General features: G+C 40.4%; 2 protein-coding genes across 2 annotated transcripts; both read left to right on the top strand.

The window, feature by feature from the left end:
- Positions 1-48: 48 nt before the first annotated feature.
- On the top strand, positions 49-3,341 carry LOC135341394 (leucine-rich repeat-containing protein 39-like). The gene is made up of 10 exons (XM_064537931.1): positions 49-353; positions 471-497; positions 548-664; positions 752-840; positions 921-1,024; positions 1,163-1,331; positions 1,384-1,467; positions 1,525-1,586; positions 1,637-1,708; positions 1,765-3,341. Exons 1-10 carry the CDS (start codon positions 177-179, stop codon positions 1,887-1,889), a joined length of 1,026 nt encoding a protein of 341 aa, XP_064394001.1. The 5' UTR covers positions 49-176; the 3' UTR covers positions 1,890-3,341.
- On the top strand, positions 3,168-14,256 carry LOC135341406 (ragulator complex protein LAMTOR4 homolog). The gene is made up of 4 exons (XM_064537945.1): positions 3,168-3,343; positions 3,400-3,468; positions 3,955-4,078; positions 14,033-14,256. The coding sequence occupies exons 1-4, from the start codon at positions 3,341-3,343 to the stop codon at positions 14,113-14,115; spliced, it is 279 nt and encodes a 92-aa protein (XP_064394015.1). The 5' UTR covers positions 3,168-3,340; the 3' UTR covers positions 14,116-14,256.
- Positions 14,257-14,527: the final 271 nt, after the last annotated feature.

The following is a 14,527-nucleotide window of genomic DNA, read 5'->3' as shown; positions in this document are numbered from 1 at the left end:
TGCGTGGGTGGAAGAGCACCTGCGCTGCCAGAGTGGGTGGCAGTCTTTCTGCAGACCCAGCCACACCCCCAATTTTCTGCTTACCCAAGCCTGCAAGAACTCGGCAAGAACTTACACAATTGTACAAGCAAGTAGACTAGCCTAGCTTAAATAGCTGACACCAAGACAGAGCTGAAATGACATCCCTGCCACCTCTGCCAAGGATTAGTTTCACCAGAACCCACACTCTGAGCAAAGTAGGTCACCATGGGGGCTGGGGGCTAGTCCTCAGAGGAACCACTTGTGAACTGGAGGGGAACCTGAAAGTGTACACCTGTCAAGTAGAGGACGTGACTGAGGGCGGGGAAGCACAGGTGAGGAAAGATGCTAGTCTATAAACTAAACTAGGGTGTGCAGAGCAGAATATCCTTACAAGTGCTCAGCATAATTACTATAATTATTATTATTGTTTACTACAATTTTGTACACAGGAACAAGGTATTCAAAAAGGCGATCAGGTAAAGAGGTTAAGCTCATTACTGACTGTTGATTAAGGTTGTTTTTATAGATCGCAAGCATAGACGATATTCAAGTCAGAGATCTCGACCATTCTAGAGTTGTGAAACTATTCCAGCTCAGAGACAGGCTCAAGCTCACAATCCTGCCACCACACATGCTGTCCTCAGTAAGTCAGGTTATTAAATGTTGTCAGAACCATTGGTCATGGTTTAGTGTTACTATCCCACTTGAAATTCTAGTAATTGTTTTGTAGGGGCAACAGATCCGAGTGACAAAACACAACTCTTCTTCAGTACATTCGATTTGGGCACTTATGAACAACCTCTGCAGCCTCGAAATAATGTGAGCTAATAGCTTATTTTCACCATATAATTATAGATATGGTGTGCAAAGGCCTGTGAATCATGGTGATTTCTTTGTAGAGGAATCAACTTAAGCAAGTGTGGTGTTTTCCTGGGGACCTTGATAAGCCTGAAGAGCTTGTCACTCTGCCACTGCTCCCTGTCATCACTGGTGCCACTCAGAGGTGAGCCACCACCTAGTGGAATATCAATCCTTTTGTACAGTGCATGACTGTATAAGACTACTCGCTATATCTACAAGAGCCCTTTTTTAAGTATCAGAACAATTGTAATTGTGTGACGGATGTTCTTTCCTGATGCAGGACTACAGATGTTGAAGAGGGTGAGCTGCCTTTCCCTGGCTCATAACTACTTAGCTGATGATGCATTCACAGATGGCTGTGGTCTCCAGCATCTAATCAATTTAAAGAAACTTGATTTGAGTCGAAACTTGCTGAGTGCTTTTCCAGATGTCCTATACAAACTAACAAGGTATGTACTGCATACTGTATAATGCAAACAGTTTATGTTACACCAATAACAGGTTAGAGGTCTTAGTGATTGTGGACAATAATCTATCAACCATCCCAGACACACTAGCCAGTCTAACGTCCCTTCACACTTTATGGTTTGTTGTTTTATTTATCCGGCAATTCAATAATTTTCCGAATTTTCTGCTGTACAGTTTGGATGGCAATCTAATTAATGATGTGGACAATATAACAAGATCACTACCTTTGTTATGCAGTATGTTCACCTCTTGTTAACATGATTGTTGTAAAGTGTATTTTTTCCAGAATTATCCATTTCAGACAATCGCTTGGAATGTGAGCCTGAAGTAATAAAGAACGGTCACTACCAAATAACAGGTATCACGACGATTGTTGTGCTGTGTAACATACTAACTATAAAAATGTCGTTTCAGGTATTGAGAAGAATCCTTACACCAGGAGCCAGGATGATCCCAGGAGTGAGCCAACACTGAGGAGAACACTTAGCGTACGGGGACCAGTTTTTATGAAAAAGCATGACTTTACTGCCCCAAATTAGTTACATTATGAACAACTTTTTTAAACCACATGGATGATATCAGGAGCACTTGATGATATATAAATGAGTAAATCAAGTAAACACACAACCAGATTCAGTAATAAAATGAAAAGAGGTGGAAACCATCATCTTAATTGAAAATAGAAAAATCAAGATTGTAGTGGCACTTTCTGATGCCGAGGGAAATCGTTCTCCAATACATCGATCTTCACACCTCTGCTGGACAGAGACACCAGTGCATCCAGTGAAACGCGAGTGCCTTGAACACACAGCTCCTGTAACAAGGGACAGTACTCTTTGAAGGTTTGGACAGTACTATTCTTGATAGAGGGGACATACAACAGGTGAGCTGACTCTAGCTTGCTCCATTGTCTCAGAGCGTGCTCCAAATATGCACATTTAAGCTGAGAGCAGTAGGAAACCTGCAGAAATTCCATCATAGTTTAAGCACACAGTTACACGTGCAGGTTGGTGCTGCCATGAGCTACAAAAATTCCTGCTCTCACTTACATCCAGTGTAGTTAAATTTGGAGAGTTGTTTCCCAATTGAAGGAGATCAATGCCATCATATCTTGCCAGCCGAAGAGAGAGACGTTGTAGACTTGTGTACTGAATGTTCGGCCGCAAAAAACTGGTAAACAGTTTCTTCCAATCACTACTTTGAAGGTTCTCCAGAACAAGCTTTCTGATGGTTAATAAGTTCTCGGAAACATTAGGTAAAGAGCAGTCTGGAATGTGCACACCCTTTAAACAGTATTCGAACAATTTGCAATTAGAGCTTGATAAACTTGTCAGTAGAGTCAATAATTTATTTGCAGTGAGCGAATCAGAATGTTGAATTTCAATTGACAATTTCTTCAGGCATCGGCAATTTCGGAGAATTGTAATAGTTCGACCAAACTGCTCTGTGCGCAACCATTGTTTATTGAGGGATAGCTCCTTTAGCCTTTCCTCAAAATAAGTTCTGCACAAGAGGTAGAAGGTCTTGCAAACAGATCTCAGCTCCCAAACCTCTTCCACACTCAGTTGGTCCAATATGCTGTGAACAATTGGCTGAGGAACATTGAAGATACTTTCCATTCCTCCAGCTGAAATCACTGACAAGCAGCCTCAGTCTCTGCTTCAGCTACCTTACTGGGCTAACTCTGGGTGCCGGTGGGCTGTAATAACAGTATGACTGTAAACTGGGCCAGCTAAGCTAGCTGTGTAGCTAGCTGGAATCAACATGACCGACACGCCCACCTATCGATAGATGGGCGTGTCAGGACGACCACTTCAATGCCACTTTGCCTTATCACATGTGTTATCTCTCACAGAAGAAGCAGACAAGACCAGAAGCTAGCTTCCAACTACAGTACAGTATAGTGCCTAGTTCTTACCCAAGAAGGAGCCTACCTCAAAAAAGATTCACCTCCTCTTACTAGATATTAACTTGTGCCTTATTAGACTAAATGGTGAGTTGCACATATATCGCATATGCCCATTCGATTGTTTCATTTTCACCTTGCAGTCTAATCTAGAGTCGATACCCGGCCAAACGGGTTATCTGATCCTGACAGCTGATGGGGCAATACAGCAAGTGAGTGTGTATGTATGCCAGCCTATGTGTAGTCAGTGTACACTGTTTGTGTGTGTGTGTGTGGGGGGGGGTAGACGTCGGCCAGACTGTAAGCATGGGCCTAGTATAGCCTATTTTGAGCTTGTTATTATCCTGACTAGGTACGTATAGGCCACAGGTACGTTATGGTAGTGGGGTAGGTAAGGGATGTAGTATTAATTAAATAGCTTACAATTTACAATTAACTTTGAGGATCCTTACCAAATCCGACAATGTTTACATGTGTACTAGAGGACATGTTTACTTGCAAATTAAAGTTCCAATGTATTTTCTAAAAGAAAAGGTCTGCGGCAGTGGTGTGGTCCATTATGTCATTACTAAAATATGTGCCATTACTAATTTAAGTTAATCGTGTACCATCTGCTCGACCCACTCCTGATAGTTTACTCCATTAAGAGCAAATACAGGCTGAACACAACCCATCCATTAATTAATGTTCCATTCCAGAGCGCTGGTGACCTCCAGAACGATGAGGAGACAGCAGCCATTGTACTGCACATGGTCCAGAGCAGTGGCAAGCTTATGAGTGCTCTCAACAGCGAGGGGAGGGGGAGCTTTCAAAGACTGTCCAGTAAGCCTACTATAGAGCAGAGCAGATCGTACTTGTTGCTATAATATTGTGCTTCAGCCTTGTTATATCAGGACTTGCACTCCTGGTTATACATGTAGGTGTTTGTGTTTTAAATGCTACGCAAATAGTTTAAGTGGCCACAAGAGTTTGGATTGTATCGTTTCACATGGTGTGAGTGTGCTTTGTAAAGGCCAACATTTACTTTATTCAAGACTTTTATAGAAGTAGAGGGGGGAAATAAGGCACGCGGAGTGTGTCTCTGGCTAGGATCAAACCCAGGGGCATGCCCCCCTCCTGGAAAATGTTTGTTAATTAGGTGGTCTTAGGTGCATTTTGGGGTTGCCTTTGCATACTCAGTTATACAACTAGTACCTGAATGCACATTTTACGGGGGGGGGGGGGGGGCTGCTGTATGACACCCTGTTATACTTATGTAGAGCCCTTTGCTTATCTGAAGTTGTTAACCCGAGGCACGTGGGCGGCCATGGGTTATAGTAGTCCTTTGGTTTGTCTGTTTGTATTCTGAGTTTTCTCACCTGGCTGCCATCCGTTGACAGCATGGATAGCCGCCACACAACAGTTTTAATAGAGGGGCAAATTTTGATTTTTAAAGCTTCACTTTGCACGTTGGCTATATATAGAGCTAGCTGGCTAGCTAACTGCGGCTGTACTTCGAGGCACGCTATTACACATGTGCACTATTACCCATATGGAGCCCTATTTATTTTCATGGGAAGAGACTCTAGGCTTTTTTGCTGGCTCTACTGTGAGCTTACTCCGGTCTCACTGCATTTCAGCTACTTGTAACACTTTAGGCCTCTTTGCTGGCTCTGGTGATCCTACCAACGTCCAGAACTCCCAGTGCATGTCAAGTGCCTTATTTGTAGGCCTCTTTTGCTGGCTCTGCTGTGATCCTAGTTCTAGTGCATACCTGACCATGCACCACCACTGCCGTTTTCAAAGCCTTAATTGTCATAGTAAATCTGATTAGTTTCATTGCCCTCTGTTAGTTGCTGCTAGGTTTCCATGTTCATTATATATATATATAATGGTAGATTTTTTTGCGTTTTTACAGTTTTGTACAATTTGCTGGTATAATTTTTTTGTGAAATGTCAATCTGAACAAGAGGGCGGCCAATTATTTGCGAGTACTATTTTTTGCGATTTTACTCTCATTCGCAGAAATAGCAGAAATTAATACACGCGAAAATATGTCACCTTAAGGTACTACTGATTTTGTACAACACTCTGGTTATTGGTTGTGCATGTGAGTTGTGAGATGTAAAACCGGAAGGTAGATTTCCTACCTACTACACCTAATGCCCACTGCATGTTTTCATTCTTGTATGAGTAATTTTAACTCCCACACAAAAACACTCAACTTGTTGAACTTTCCTGGGAATCCATTTACAGAAATCCTAGGAACTACTAGGCTCTATAATTATATAATTGACCAATAATTATTCCAGCTGTGTTATGGCATGCACTAAGTGGTCTGTGTGTGGGCATTCACTTACAGGAATTCTAGGAACTAATCAGCCAATTTTCTAGCTGAAGACCCTTGTGGCTTGTCAGTGGCTGTACAAGTAGGTATTCACTTGGTATGATAATAATACAATTTGGGGTACAATTGAGCCTCTATTATCTAAACACCTGATGTCCCTAGCTCTCGAGACCAGCTTTGTGCATTGACCTCGAGAACAAGCCACGTATGAGGTATGAGGTATATGGTATGAGGCCAGCATAAAATACTGACTTCTGAGCAAATTGACGAAAATAAAATAGAAATCTAATTCGGCACCTGAAATTAGCTAAGGTCATGTGGTTTCCCTCCTCTGCTTCAGAGCTCTTAATAGTCTTAGACATAATGCAGCTGCCATCTTCAGTGGACACCTGTACTGCTAATTAAGCTAAACTGCTGAGCGTTTAGCTTCTTCTGCTATCAGCAACACCATAGTGCCCATGGCCCATGTGCAGTGAAATCAGTAAAATTTGTTAAAACTACAATGGAATGTATCACCATGGTATCACTATGGTATCACTACACTGTACAAACTGACGTAATCAAGGTTTTGGTTGATCAAGTTTGGAGTAGTAGGTAGACCCAGAGGAGGTATAACATGCAGGAGCAATTAAAATTATAATGTAATTGGCACAGAATATTCCCCCAGCTCGATATAATTAACAAGGGCCAAGTGTTAGTACGCTTTGATGGCTTCATGCAGACACTGCAGAGCCCTGACACTGCGTTGGCAATTTTTGCTGAGCCAGCAAATAATTATGTTCAGATACAGCATTTGTAGAATTCTAAGCCAACAGGGCAATTGCAAGATCACTTCTATGTAGCAAGCCTGTTATCTCAGGTATAAGGTCACTGCATTGAGCATCAACGTAGCTACTCATATTTGCTGACTTGACAATAATCGTAGCACGTGATTGTTATGTAAAAGTTAATTGACCTACATGTTGAGTCAGCAAATATGCAAGAATTGCCAATAACACTACATGTACCTTATTGTTACTATTATAGATGGGTAGTAATTTTGGCGTTTTCAATTTTTAGGGTACTAATTTTGGCGGATTTGTAGCAGCACAAAATATTTGTCAAAATATGTACAAGCATGAAGTTTTAAGAAGATATATTTTTATATAGAAGTCATTGCTGTGTCTGTTTAGCCTTGTTGCAAGGATTCTGCAAAACCCTGTTTTGTGATCTGTATTATTTTGTGATCTTATTTTTGCAATGTTATAAGCACTCTAACACAGTATCTATCTCACTGACTCCCCCTTGTTACGGGTTAACACTAAGCAGGGTTTCATACAGGATTTTTTGCTAGGGGGGGGAAACGGCAGGTTTCGGTCGGCACAACGTAGGGGGATCCGGGGGCATCCTCCCCTGGGAAAATTTGAAAAAACGGTGCTCTGTGGTGCATTCTGGTAGATTTTAGATAGAAAAGAATCGTAGAATTCAATTTTAGTTTATTGTGTAAACTAATGATTTTATTACATCATAAGTTGGGGAATTGTCAGGGGGGGGGAACTTTGTCTAGGGGGGGGGAAATCCCGGGGTACCCCTACCTCTGTATGAAACCCTGCTAAGAATATTTTGCAGATGAAAAACCCTTTGCAAATAAGCCAAATCAGCAGAAAAATTGACCCATTGCATCTAACTATTGCATTGTGGGTGCATTTACTAGTACTGATTAGGTTTTGCAATTTTATTGTTGGGAATTGATCAACCCTCACAAAATGTTCTATGTTTGCCATAAGTGATGCTCATAATTAAGTAGATGAATGCTATTACATTCTTTTGATGTGTAGACTTTAAAGTGCTGCTGGCTGTGCTACAGGATGTTGTGGTACATTTAGCCTCCAGGAACAAATTAGCTCATTGGACATGAGAACCTGTTGAATGCAATTACATTCTTTTGATCTTCGACAATGAATGACAATGTGTAGAATGTGTAAGTGTGTGCTAGGTGTGCTAGTCAACTATCTCACTTGTTACAAGCCTCTGCCCCACATGTGTGTGAGAGCTGCACTGTGGCATGAAGCAGACCCCATTAATATGCACTTTTTTGCACCATCCCCTGCATGCAAATTATTCAGTGAAAAAGTGTATAATTGCATATTTATGTACTCCTGATTACCGTATTACTAGAATGTATGTTTTGCGAGCATCAAACATAATTTTTATGCGAACTTTGCGGAGGTTGATCAATAACAAAAACAATCAAAATCGCCAAAACCTAAATTAGTACTGGAAAATACCATGATCCTTGCAGTCTAATGGAAGCTAGACTCTCTGGATGTGGTACTAGCCAGGCTTCCATATTACCACATAAAGCTATACGTATATATTTTGCGGCCAAATCAGCAGAAAAATTGACCCTTTGCGATCTAACTAGGAGCTTAACTAGGAGCTTTCCTCCCACGCACCCAGCCCAATTAAAGAAAATGGCTGGCTTGGAGTCTAAGCTTCCACCACTTGTTTTCCTCTTATGTGGTACATTTAGCTTCCAGGACAATTAAATATTAGCTATTACCTGGAAATAGACACCAGGACTGGAGATACTACATCCTTTTATCATAATTCTGATTTAGTTTCCAGGAGCAAAATTAATTCATAGAACTGAAACAGAGACCTTTCAAATGATGCTTAAATTCTGCCATAATTTGTAATGTTTTGCCTTTGATCATGGGCTATAAATTATAATCCATGGAATTTGGTCAAATTTGCAAATTTTAATCTCAATCCTTTTTGTGTACTGATAATTACTGAGTATGTGAGAGGTGCCAATTCCCAGTGTTTGGAAGGTAATTTGCTAATGTGTCAGTGGAACTGTTAAACTTTGTTAGTCTGTTACCTTGGTAGTTTGTGCTGCTAAGCTGAGACTATAAATGTTATTATAATCATGTTATGATACAGGTTTTTGCAGAATCTTTGCAACATCAACAAAAAAGTGTTAAGGGTTGAGCGTTCCTTATATATATGGAAACCACAGCTAATAGCTACCTATTATTAACGGGCTCAAAATTTCGGGTAAGACCCCCCTGGATCCGCCACTACTCTAATAGTAATACATAATTTATTTGCGAATTGCAAGCAAATTCATACATTGATATGTGTCAAATGGTACAAGTATGAGTTTTTAAGGACAAATGTGATGAAAAAGAGGGCCAGCCAATTTAGCACTAACAGCACTTAAATTGTCATTTGATTGCGCGGACTTGATTTAGCCTTAAATAAAAATTCGTTTACCCAGAACACTCAACCCTCCACTCTATTGTGTTAATGTTGCAACGATTCTGCAAAACCCTGTAGTTTCCCGAGGCACGCGTGGGCAGCCACGGGTATAGTAGTCTGTTGGTTTGTTTGTTGAGTCTACTCACCTGGATGTCACAGCGCTGCGTGGATAGTCTTCACACAACAAGTTATTAGTTTTAATAGTGGCAGATTTTGATTAGAGCTTCTTTGTTGAATAAAAGCGAGCAAAAGCTAAGAAGCTTAAACTTGCACGTTGGCAGCTAGCTAGCTACACGTGGCCTTGACTACGTATTTGCAGCTGAAGTGATTCGTACCAGGAACAATTGAATAGGGTCATAAGTAGATGAGTTGGTTGTTGACTGACTCTGGATCCTATATTCCAGCTTGGCAGGAGCCATACTTCTCTAAGTTTAAGACTCCAGGCTTCTTTGCTGTGATCCCAGTCTCCACAGTGCATGTCTCATGCATGTACATTGTTAGTTTAGTTTTATTGCTCTTGAGTTGCTCATACAGCTGTTTGCATAGACCTTGCAAAATACTAAATCAGCTCACTGCATTACCACAAAACCACAAATCACCATACAATGTTGCTATGCAAACAACATGCAGTCCTGAGCAATAATGGTTTCTAGAACTTGTATAACGGGTACTTTTTGAGTAGACCCTCGAAAAATACCTGCTATATAAGGTGGTATAAATTATATCAAGAGTAGATGCTTTTATCTACTCTTGGTGGTATGGAAACTCACATAATTATGGTGAGGCTTGAAGTTTCAGGCTGAAGAAACTGTTAGTACGAAGTACCTTAAACACTAACAGATCACAAAATATTGTTTGGTGCTAATCTAGTAGAGAAATATGTTCGGACTTGATGGTCAAAACCGGTATACCGCAGTGAGCAAGTTAGTAGGCTCTTTAGCGTAAACATTTTTCGTACAGCACAAGTCTCAGCATAAGGCGTTGGTAGACCATTCTCTACTTTAAATCCTCCTGGTTCTATGACTCTCCATGTAGTCTATTTCTTGAAGTCATGCAACATTGCTCACTTTTTATGAATGTGAATGTACCCAATACTTTTTGTTTGCATAGCAACATTGTATGGTAGTTTTGTGGTAATGCAGTGAATTTAGTATTTTGCAAGGTCTATGCAAACAGCTGTACATGCTACATGCACTGCATTTTATATCACTCCTCTGGTTTCTTTATTATCATGTCACCAGCCAAGGGTTTGCACTTTAGTGCTCTAGTTTTGTGAGTTTCTCATTCTTGTGAGTTGCTCAATTTACACAATGATAGTGAGCAAAATTTTAACTGACAGCTTTTTACATGAGAATTACCACATTAGAATTAACCTATTGAACTTTGGATGTGCTGATATATACATGTATATGTCAATGCAAGTGGTAACCTGGGGACATATGTATGGAACTTCACCTTAGCTAATTAAGGTCACTAATTGGATTTCTCTTGCAGACTACTTCAAGCCTATTTTTAAAAGTCTTGCTCTTGTACTAGCCTCGATATCATGAGCGGCTTGTTATCGAGGTCAACACACAGCTAGCTTTGAGACTTGTATCTCTGGTTCTGAGCAAAATTGGCAAAAATAAAATTTGACCCCCCCCCCCTGTACTAGCAGACACTAAAAACTAGGTTAGAAGTAGGCTGCAAGAGAAGTTTGGAGAAATTCAATTAGTGACCTAAGGTCAAGTGGTTCCAGTCTCCTCTGGGTCAATGCAACCTTGGTAACCAGTTTGTTTGAAGACATATCTAATAGTAGGTTGAAGGTATTGGTAACTGGTTTCCTTCATCCTGGTCTATGCATAGAAACAGAAGTACCCTCGAGGTACCATCCGTGTATCTCCGCGGTTTTACTTTTTAACACGAGGGCTAAACATGAATAATTCATAAGAATTGTTTGCTGTCACGAGCAGTTTTGCTGCTAAACATCAACTTTCATCTCATACTTGAGGCCATGCATTTGGGACACAGTGATCCCCGAGCATACGTTGAAGTTAGCCGCTCCTTCTCTTATTTATGGGCTCCTGGATTATATCATAGGTACTATAGGAACACAAGCATGACTGTGTACCTCTAGCTACTTCACGACAATCGAGATTATATTTTCTTCCATCAGGGGGCATGTGACTCAGTAATGGGAGTAGCTCTGAGATATATGCATTGGACACAATATGTTTCCCGGGCGTTTGCGGGAGTTATGAAGAGATACACGGATGGTCCCAGAGCCACTACGTAGACTTCATTGTAAAACATCACGTGACTCACTTCCGTTTCCAATCCCTCTAGCTTCTACTTTATCTATGGTCTATGCAACCTTGGTAACCTATGAAGCCAGTTTTGGTCACTAGTGTGATGGTTCCTTTACAGACAATTGCAAGTTGGTTGTCCAGTGTTGAATTGCACTGTAGTAATTAGCCCAATTAGGGTGACCATAGTGTTTTTATTAGAGCAAATTTTGAATGTTGCTTGGATAGCTAGCTAGGATCATGGCCAATGCAATTTCAGATTTGTAAGGTGGAGGATTATATAGAGGCTTTACTTCAATCAAAAAGTGGCAAAGTACTTTTATGTCTGTGTGAAACAGTTGAACGTATAACATACTATCAAGGGCATATAAAAGAAGAGAGGGCATGCAACTCCTATATGAGCATAGTTCAAACGTGGGCGGATGAATGTGCATGATTGTGCATGAAATGCTAAAAATAGAAATTTCTATTTTTAGCACTTTATGCAAATGCACACATTCCTCCGCCCATGAACTCAGCTAGCTACGTGTACTGATAGTGGAGTTGCATGCCCTCTCTTCTTTTATACGCCCTTGGTACTATGTTGTATAATCATATACTGGGAACGTTTCTCCAGCAAATCAAATCATCTGAAATTGCTTTGGGCATAATCCTAGCTTAGCCTAGGCTCTCCTTTTCTGTTCTTTGTCACAATAGTTCAAAATACGTAACGAATTAGAGGAACAAAGAAAGAAAGAAGGAAGAGACAAAGAAAAAGGAGATCTCCTTTTTCTTTGTCTCTTCCTTCTTTCTTTTCTCCATTCTTCTCCATTCTTAATTCTTATTGAGGGCCCGCAAAGGAGGCTAATCCTAGCTAGCTATCCAAGCAACATTCAACATTTTCAAGCTAGCCAATTCCTAGAGACTCAAACAAAAACACTGTGGTCACCCTAATATTGGGCTAATTACTATACAAATCAACACTGCACTTCACCTGGACAACCAACTTGCAATTGTCTGTATCCCTGGTCTGGTAATAATTTTTATGACAGTGAAGCCAGTTTGGGTCACTTTGTTTGAGGACATATCTGATTGTAGGTTGATGGCATTGGTAACTGGTTCCTTTATCCTCTATGAAGCCAGTTTGGGTCACTATGTTTGAGAAGGTATCTGATTGTAGGTTGATGGCATTGGTAACTGGTTCCTTTATCCTCTATGAAGCCAGTTTGGGTCACTATGTTTGAGAAGGTATCTGATTGTAGGTTGATGGCATGGTAACTGGTTCCTATGAAGCCAGTTTGGGTCACTATGTTTGAGGACATATCTGATTGTAGGCTGAAGTAATTGCATTCCATAGTGCATTCCACCTAGTGCACCCTGTCTGTTTCCTACACATGTAGTGTGCAATGCATCCCTCTTGGTATTAAATGTCATCTTTACCCAGGCAGCTGTATAGTACATTCCGTAGTGCATAATATACCCATCTGCTTCCTACACATGTAGTGTGCAATTCCCTCTTGGTATTAAATGTCATCTTTACCCAGGCAGCTGTAGTATATATAATTATGTATATATATATGTAGTATAGTATATGTTATAGTTAAACAATGGCCTCGAGTGGTATATTTGATTTACACGCAAGAGTAATCTGATAAACCACGAGGCGCAGCCGAGTTGGTTTATCTGATTACTCGAGCGTGTAAAGCAAATATACCACGAGAGGCCATAGTTTAACTGGCTTGTACTATGTTTAGAACTGTACTACTACCGTATAGCGCGAAATTTTCGAGGGGCTTAATTTTCGTGGATTTCGTGGGTTAGCAATCCTACACGAAAATTAAGTCCACGAAAATCGTTCTTTACCTGCTATAACGTGCAAGATCTAAAGGCGTGGCTTCCGGTAAGCAGTCATTCCGCGAACATTGTGCAACGAAATGGCTTTTAGAGGCCAATCCACGAAATATAAGTGCCTCGAAAATTTCGCGCTATACGGTATGTTTAGCTACTTCCTGTCATGCTTCTTCAATGAATATGCTTATAACTACTGTTTGACGTCACTGTTGCTATAGCTATGCAATGAATTTGCTATCCTTTTAAAAAGCGATGGCTGATTCAAGCAAGCGTCTATGATTCAAGCAAGCGTCTATGATTCAAGCAAGCAATTGTGAAGGCTGTGTTTCTGCATCTTTATAGAAGGCACTTCAAGAAAGTACACTGGTGCTACTTGTCTACAAAGAGTGCAAATGTACCCCAAAATATCATTCCACAAGCCTACTGTACTGGCCCAGTGCAGTGCAGTGCAGTCTCTTTAGTCTGAGAAAAACTTGGCAGTCTGGACCCTTCTTACTGCTCCTGGTCCCATGCAGCAATGTAATAAGCAGGTTGTGACAACCAATGTTGAAAGTTGAAAAAAAGCAACACAAACAAACCAGTATCGTTCGATTCACGGAGTTCTTCCAAATTTGCCTCCTTTTTGGAACTATTCATCGCTCGAACTTGGCTCTTTTTATGTTGACTAAAATCATTAGTAGTCTGTTTTGTATTGAATTCTCTCTAGCTCTAATATTGCTAATATTGATTGAATTGAGTAGTGTGTCATTGTTTTAATTGAAACAGTGTGTCAATTTTGTTGCAAAGGTGGGATACAGTATTCAGTTCTAGCTGTACATGTAGTTTGACCACAGCCATGGTATATGGCAGTTATACACTAGGGTATAACAGCCATATACCATGGCTGTGGTCAGACAGGTTGTATAAGTAGTATAAACTACAACTGAAGCCTTTGATCTTTGGTGCAACCATAGTACAAGTATGTATATAGTGCTACCCTCGGTTTCCTACAGCTGTTGGGTGCATATACCCTCTCCTTTCCTCTAGTAATGTTGTTAAAGTTGCATAGCCTCTCCTTACACCTCATGAGTTCCATGATTTTGTTTTCTGCAGTTGTATATCGACATCACACACTTGTGGCAAGCGTTTGGAGTCAAAGAGTTCATGTTGTCAAGCGTATTAATAAAGAAACATAACTTTCATTATTTTTTGTGTGAGACTTGTTATGTATGTACTGTAGCTAGCTACCTAATTACTTAATTGTGCATTCTGAATGTCAAATTTTGTGTCAAACTGTCTCACAGTTGTTATGCATATTGTTTGTCAACAATAGATAATGGGTAAGTAGATATATACAGTGGAGTCATGCTTAGCGAAGGAATAGTAAGTGACCTCTCATGATAGTTGTAGGGATAAGACCCATATAGCGACTGGAATTCATGCACTGATAACAGGTATACATGTTCGTGATTTTATAAGCATGTACCGTGAATATTTTATTACCCATACACAATTAACTGTACATTTATTATCGCATGCATGCATGCTGCTGCAAAAATACTGCTATGCAAAAACCTTTCTAATGGTCTTTCCGCAAAAGTTATACAC

The sequence above is a fragment of the Halichondria panicea genome, chromosome 9 (genome assembly GCF_963675165.1).
Source record: "Halichondria panicea chromosome 9, odHalPani1.1, whole genome shotgun sequence".
Taxonomy (NCBI): Eukaryota; Metazoa; Porifera; class Demospongiae; order Suberitida; family Halichondriidae; genus Halichondria; species Halichondria panicea.
The sequence above is the reverse complement of the archived record's forward strand: the minus strand, read 5'-3'. Positions and strand labels throughout refer to the sequence as shown.